Source organism: Neophocaena asiaeorientalis, unplaced genomic scaffold (genome assembly GCF_003031525.2).
Source record: "Neophocaena asiaeorientalis asiaeorientalis breed wild unplaced genomic scaffold, Neophocaena_asiaeorientalis_V1.1 scaffold82, whole genome shotgun sequence".
Classification (NCBI taxonomy): Eukaryota; Metazoa; Chordata; class Mammalia; order Artiodactyla; family Phocoenidae; genus Neophocaena; species Neophocaena asiaeorientalis.
This window is the reverse complement of record NW_020173068.1, coordinates 5,104,018-5,111,838: the sequence shown is the minus strand read 5'-3', so window position 1 is coordinate 5,111,838 and position 7,821 is coordinate 5,104,018. Positions and strand designations below refer to the sequence as shown.

General features: G+C 49.8%; 1 protein-coding gene across 1 annotated transcript in view; it reads right to left on the bottom strand.

Annotated features, from left to right (window-relative positions):
- EFCAB8 (EF-hand calcium binding domain 8) overlaps positions 1 to 7,821 on the bottom strand; it is a 31,651-nt gene that overhangs the window by 23,652 nt on the left and 178 nt on the right. The window contains 2 exon segments of the mRNA XM_024743057.1: positions 1,006 to 1,142; positions 7,304 to 7,459. Coding sequence (XP_024598825.1) covers positions 1,006 to 1,142; positions 7,304 to 7,459 — 293 coding nt within the window.

Genomic DNA, 7,821 nt, shown 5'->3' with positions numbered 1-7,821 from the left:
CTTCCCACAAAAAAAAAAAAAAAAAAAAGAAACAGAATGTACATCTATGCTGAGGGGGAGGTATGACAGAGCTGTTAACACATGGGCTCTTGAGGCAAAATCCGTGGGTCTGAAGATTGGCCCGGCTGCTAACTAGCTCTGTAACCCTGGCCCAATTTATTCCTCTCTTGCCTCATTTCCCAATCTGTCAAATGGAGGTACATTACCAGCACCTACCCCATAGGATTCCTGTGAGGTTTAAGTATAATAATATATAAACTGCTTAGCACAGTGTCTGGTGTAAATGCTAGTTATCGTTGTCAGCACTGCTACATCAATACATCAGACTGGTTTTTTGTACTTTACTGTGTTCTTTTGCATTCTTAAATGCTGTACATGCTCACTGTAGAACATTTAAAATCAGGGGTAAAAAGCATTATTATTAATATGCTCTAAAACCCTTTTTTTTTTTTGCGGTACGCGGGCCTCTCACTGTTGTGGCCTCTCCCATTGCGGAGCACAGGCTCCGGACACGCAGGCTCAGCGGCCATGGCCCACAGGCCTAGCCGCTCCGCGGCATGTGGGATCCTCCCGCACCGGGGCACAAACCCGTGTCCCCTGCATCGGCAGGCGGACTCAGCCACTGCACCACCAGGGAAGCCCAACCCTGACATTTTTTGATTTAACAGCCACTGAGTGACCATAAAGGGCTAAGAGATGGTTGTGGCACCGGCTGGAATCCCCTGAGCCAAATGGGAGGCTGGTGTGCAGGAGAGCCACGTGGTAGGTGGGGGTCCTTGTCGCTCACTGCTGTGTGCTCAGCCAGTCTCAGGCAGGGGTCACTAGCGTTTGTCACATACCCTCCTGTACCCTGGCCGGGGAACAAGCTGCAGTGAGCCCAGCTCACAGGGGTCTCGGGAGGGCCCCCTCAAAGACTCCAAGTGTTCCCTCTATGCAGCAAGCCCCCCAGAGTCTACCCCCCTCTTCAGCCCTCCACGTGCCCCACTGACAAGCCAAGGACTGCACCCTCCAGCCACCTGAAGCAGCGGAGGTGAGGCCGTTACAGTTCATGTCCACCTTCAAAAACAGCGCCTCTATCATCTCGTTGGACGCATTGCTCAGAATCTTCTTCAGAGCCTTAACGAAAGTCTCCATGTCCAGGGCTTCAAAAGAGAGAAGGAAGAACATCGTCCACTTCACCAAAAGTCCCTCGGCCCCATCACCAGCCACAGCGTTCTTGGGTGTCTGGGTGCTGAGGGGGAACACACAGAGGATCACATTGCCGGGTCATCTTGCATCTCATCTGTTCAACATGCGATCACCCAAAAATACTGGCTGCACACCTGCCTCGTGAAAGCACCATGTTGGTCCCACGGCAGTGACGGGGGTGGGTACTAAAAAAGATCAGATCCCATTTCTGAGCAAATCAGACAGACCAGGCATTGAGACAAAGAAAACTGATGAAAACTCCAAAATAAATAAATAAATACAGAAAGAAGAAAAACATAAGTAAACAATGGCAACAAAGGGACATAAATAAATTCAAAGCTATAGAGGAAGAGGTGAAACACACCTTTTAGAGGCAATGAAAATACAAACTTGGGCTGGAGGGAAAGATGGGCAGGGGAGAGGCAGAGGGGCTGGGATAAAATTTCTTCCCCTGCTGGGTTTTGTGGCTACAGGGGTATCTGTCTGCAAATGGATCAATTACTCTTGTCTAGATTTTTTTTAAAAAGAATCACAGTCTTTAAAAAGAACTTCTAGAACCCCCTCCAAATATCTGGAACTTTCGCCATGGCCTGAAGGCTGCTCCTCTCGGACCTCACCTCTCACTACCATCCCCTTCATTCTCTGCTCCAGCCACCATGTCCCCACACCATTTCTCACCCTGCCACCTCAAGGCCTTTGCACCGTCTGGTTCCTCCACAGGGAAGCCTTTCCCAGAGACCCTCGAAGCGGGTGGCCCAGCCCCATGCTTGGCTCCTACTTCCCCCCCAACCTTCCTCCTTACCAGCCTGGACATGAGCTCGGGCAGTGCAGGGCTGAGCCTGTCCCCTCTCTGACTGGGTCCTCAGCACGCAGCAAATGTTTGTTCCCTGAGTGTTTCTGTTGGCACTGGGACGTGATGACGATGACTGTGGGGGCGGGGGGGGGTGCTGTGAGGAAACTGTGGCACAGAGAGGTGGGATCATGTGCCCAAGGTCACACGGCTGGTGAGTGGTGGCACCCAGGCCATCCCCAGCAATCTGGGGTCACGCTCTCACCCTATTCCACGCTCCTCATACAACGCCCAGCACAGCCCTACAGCAACATTTACTGCTAAACTGAGGAACAAATGAAAGCCTGAACGGAAGCTGCCCTGCTTAAAGAAGGAGCCATCCTGCTGATCTGAGGCGACAGCCAAGAGCCTTACACATTTGAGTGACATGTAACAGCCCCTCCGTGTATCAGATGGATGTCAGGGGACAGTCCCCGGGCACAGAGCTGTCCCCTCGGGAAAGAGCGGGCAGTCAAAGGGCCTTTGTGCAGGTTTAATGAACAAACCCCTCTTGACAACACTACAGGGAGAGTCCCTTTCACTGGTGTTTAAGAACTTGTATATATTGTCCACTGCTGTATTATTTTAATATCCTTCTTAAAAACAGTTTACTGAAAAAAATTTGAGTATAACGAGAATAGACACAAAGGTGTCCTGGAAAAGAAATGTACACTGTGGGAGCCAGTCAGGTCCCCTGCTAATCACGGCTAAAAGGAAGTGCTCACCCCTCACACCAAATGGTTCACTAACAGCTCTCGAAGCACAAATGTGAAAATATCATGTCCCTGCGGAGGGGGCCCCTACATTCCCTAGGATCAGGCAGGAGGGACTTTCTGCGTGGCTCCCTGACTCCTGCCAGCTCACTCCTCTTAGCCCCAGTGACCTCGAACCCCACCCTCGGGGCCTCCTCCCTTCTGGCAGCCAAGCACCAGCCACTCTCGCCTCCCCGGGCTGCTGCGTCACCCCAGGCTCCGTCACCTGCTCTGTCCTGTCGCTCGTCACGTGCCTCAGCTCTTCCCATCACTGTCCCTTTCTTTTCTGCTGGACACAATGACCTCATCTATTCACCCATCTCTACATCTCAGGGGAGAATTTCTCTCCATGTCCCTGAATATTTCCAAGTGTCCCCCCGGCCCTTTCAACTCAGCATGTTTAAAATCCAATTTCTTATCTTTGTCCCGAAACTTGCTCCCACTTCCTGTGTTTACCATCTCTGCTAACGGCATCACCTCCACCCAGTCACCCAAGAAGAACACCTGAGGGGTGAGTCCTGTGGTCCTAGAATGGTGCGCTGTCAGTCTCCCCGTCTTACAGATGAGCACACAAGAGGCACAAGAGGTGCGGGATTTGCCCAAGGACACACAGTGGTGCAGCGGGGATTTGAAACCAGAAGACTTTCTCCTCTCTGTTATAATCTCCAGGACCCCATGTGTGGCCATCACGTGATGAGCTCTTTCAACAAACCCCCCAGGCTCCACATCCAGCCCGACCTCCTGGCCACCATGACACTTACCTTTCTCAAACAGGTCTAGATGTGCCACCTCCTCATCAGCCCCACTGCCGGAGTTCAGGGCCCTGTGACCCAAGGGCACCCACCAGCCCCCCAGGGCCACCTGGCCCCCCAGCCTTGCTCCAGGATGCCCCGCTCACCCTCTAGCCCAGCAACACTTCTCCTATGCCAGGCCCCTGCCTTGACCCTCCCTGTTCCCCTCTCCTGGGAAACTCCCACTTCACCTCTCCAGGCAGGTCAAGGATGACCTCCTCTGAACACAGTGGGGCAGGAGTCAGGGGTGGAGGCAGGGGGAGAGGCTCCCGCTGCACCCACACCTCTCTGTGTTGTCTGAACTTTCTACCCATGTACTCTTCCAGTGCCAAGTGCCCCCAGCTCCCCGCCCCTTTCTCTTCCTTTCTTTGTAATGCCAAGAGGTAGGATAATGGATTATTTATCTCTGTTTTTTATATACTTATAAGCATTTTAAAAAATAAATGCTAAATTAAAAATACTTAAGAAAAATGTTGTTTTATAATAACTTACATGGGAAAGAATCTGAAAAATAATATACATGTGTAACTGAATCACTTTGCTGTATACCTGAAACTAACACAACACTGCAAATTAACTATACTTCAATTGAAAAAAAGAAAAGAAAGAAATGAAAAGAAAAATGTTGTTTCCTAGCCTCCACTCTGCCCTCCAGGGGAAATAAGTACCTGTTCCCCACGCTTGTCCAGAGCGCATGCCTGCCCTTCTCAGCACACAGATCATGGAGGACAGGATGATGCTGCATACTGGGCTCACAGCCCTGCTCTTGCTGAAGGCGCCTTCTTTCATCTATTTTAGCATCTGAGGTGCTCCACACAGTGGGGGTGCCCGAGAAGGCACAGGCTTTGGTGCCACAGGACTGGCCACTCTGTCAGGGCCGGTGGTTGATGCCTGTCTGAGCAGAGCCCCCAGGTGCCTCCCGTGGACAGTCAGGACCCCTGCTGCAGGGCTTCTGGGAGAACTGAATAATATCCAGCAGAGGCCTATATAAACCATAAGGCCCGGCAGAGCTTGGTAAAATGTCTGTTGGCATAAAGGGTGGGTGGCACTCAGACTGTGTGCCACCCACGTCCACCCAGGAGCACCTGAGCAGAAGGTAAGCTCCCCCTGCCTGCAGGCCAAGCTGCAGGGCCCCCTAGCCCGTGGTTCTCCTACGAGCCCTGAGCAGCCTGCAGCCTCCCCCAGGCAGGCCCCACCGGGCAGCGGGTCAGGGGTACGTGGACACTTTCAAGACCAGCAAAACCACTGCAGCCCAAAAAGGGAACTTGCAGAACAGGGAAGAGAACCATGGATCTCCCCTCCTCCCTCCGAGGCAAGCACAAATGGCCAGGGCTCCCAAGAAACGGTTTCAAGCCCATGCTCAGAATTCACCTCTTTTAAAGGCTTCTGAAAAAGGGTCCTATTTTCCCTTACCCTCCATCAGCTAAGAGTGAATTTTCCCTTCCTCCATTTAAAACCACGGCCAGTTTTCTGTTTTGTTTTTTAAAATGAGGAAGCTCTTTTTACACTGATAGGAAAAGATTTCAAGACATATTAGGTCAAGACATACTCAAGAAGAGAAACTAGATAAAAATTATTTTTTAAAAAAGCAAGGAGCAGACAGCTGTGCAGATCCTTCACAATGTGTATGGATATCGAATCATCACTTTGCACACTTTAAATACATTACAAGTTTATTTGTCAATTATACCTTAATAAAGCTGGAGGAAAAGAAAGCAAGGAGTAGAGCAGTGTAGACAGTAGTGTATATGAAAAGGAGGGGGAAGCAACTACAGGCACTGTGTGCTTCTGAAGGGCACAGGAAACGGAAGGCAGTAACGCCTGCAGGGACTGCATGCTGGACGGAGCAGCACAGTCTGGCCCAGGGAGACATTTTCTCTGTATACCAAGAAAAGGTATCATGAGAAAAGTGCCTTTTGAATTTTTTTTTTTTGGAAAACGTTTGTAATGCAGCATTGTAAAAATACTGCATGGTGGTCTGCTTCGAAAAGAGGGAGAGATAATGGCACCTTTTGAATTTTGAACTGTGTGCCTGTATTACCTGTTCGAAACAAAAGACAAACAGAATAAAAACTGTGGCTAAAGCTGGGGCTGTCGGGTCCTCTAAGACACAGTGGTGGCACCTCCTGGCCGCCAAATACTGACACCCGAAGAACTCTGATTAGGGACAATCTCAGCTTCAGGTCAGACACGAATTATCCCTCCCCCACCTCACTTTGCTCTTTTTAAACTGACCATTTGTTACCCTTTCCTGCCAAAACACGGTGTGGCTGTAAAACTCAAATTGATGGGGCAAGCAGACATGGCTCCAGCATTGGCGCTCAGAGTCTAGTGGACAGAAATAAAGATGACTTTAAGTATTCCAATAGGAATAATAATTTAACTTTATGTGTATCTTCCCAAGGGCATAAATCAAGCTCTAAAGAGAAAAAAAGTTTGATGCACAAAGGATGTTCTTCACAATGTTATTTAAACTCAATAAGAGCTAAATGTTTCATTTAGGGAAATGGCTTAGTCAACCAGTAGAGCACTTGCATTCACTGCTAATGATGATTCAGAAAACCACATAAAGTATGAAAAAACCCTTAAGGAATTAACATTAAGAGAAAAAGAAGGGTCTGAAATTACATAAAGTACAATTACAGACATGTGAAAACACACATAGCCATCTGGGGCAGAGAGGCTGACGGTGGCCCCATGATGGCCACCTCCTGGCGTTCATGCCCTCCTGTGATCCCTTCCCTTTGAGTGTGGCAGAACCTGTGACTTGCTCCTGACCAACAGAATACGGCAAAGGTGACAGGATATACGGGACTGTGTGTGCATGATTATGAGATTGTAGCACACATCGTGCTGGAGTTGCTATCTTCCTGCCTGACTTGAGTCTTGGGCCAGGAACTGGGCGGCTCTAGGAGCTGAAAACAGTGGCCCTTCAATAGCCAGGAAGAAACAAGAGCCCTCAGTCCTGCAGCTTCAAGGAGATGAATTCTGCCAACAACCTGGTGAACTTAGAAGTGGATCCCTCCGGGACTTCCCTGGTGGTCCAGTGGTTAAGAATCCGCCTTCCAATGAAGTGGACGCGGGTTCAATCCCTGGTCGGGGAACTAAGATCCCACATGCCAAGGGGCAACTAAGCCCATGCACTGCAACTACTGAGCCCTTGTGCCTCAGCTGGAGAGCCCACGTGCTGCAAACTACAGAGCCCATGCGCTCTGGAGCCCGTGTGCCACAACGAAGGGCCTGCCTGCTGCAACTAAGACCCGACGCAGCAAAAAAAAAAAAGTGGATCCTTCCCAGTCAAGCCCCAGATGATACTGCAACCCCAGTTGACACCTTGGCTGCAGCCTAGTGAGACCCTGAGCAGGGAAGCCAGCTAAGCTGTGCCCAGACTCCTGACCAACTGAAATGGTGAGATAATAAACATGTACTGGTTTAAGCCACTAATTTTGTGGGAATATTGCTACACGGCAATAGAAAATGAAGCATACATATGAAACTGTTTGGAAGAAAACATACTGAAATGCTGATAGGGGTTACCCAAGTGTTTGGATTAGGGGTATTTTTTTCCTCGGTCCCAAATAGCCTCTAGTAGGCTTACAATACCCACACAGTATAACAATGAAAAGTTTTAAAGGAGATACTGGATATAAAAACGCTTGTCAAGTCTGCACCCTTCACCTACACCAGGTCCTGGGTCCCTCCCTGTGCAGAAGCCAGAGGCTGAACCCATGATGTAGCCTCACCTCCAGTCAAGTCGACCTCATCTTGAAACGTTTTCTCCATCTGGGCCAGGTGTGGCTCAGTGAACAGCTGAGACTCGTGGTGGAAGTCGGATGTCTGGCTAAGGGAGACGGATGGCGTCGGGGAGCTGAGAACCTCCTTGCTCTTCTGGGACCCACCTGCAGAGGACACCTGGAACACAGATGACTACAGGAACCAGGCCCTGAGAGGGGTGATTTCCTGAGCTGAACAGTTTCAGCACATCTTATTGAAAGAGCACACCTTTGGGGTAGGTAGTGTTGTGGTGTGTTACTTACTGATGCAAACAAGTTAAGTCTTTAACCACTTTTAGGCCTAGGAAGCCCAAGGAAGATCTAGACCGCTTCTCCTGACTCTGGGGAGTTAACTACTGTTCCCCTTTTACAGATGCCACGACTGAGGCTCAGCGAGGTTAGCAGACACAGCCAAGGTCCCACCTCACACATCACAGGACTCGACAGGTGCTTCAGCTGAGTAACTATATAGTTTCAAATCTTCAGTG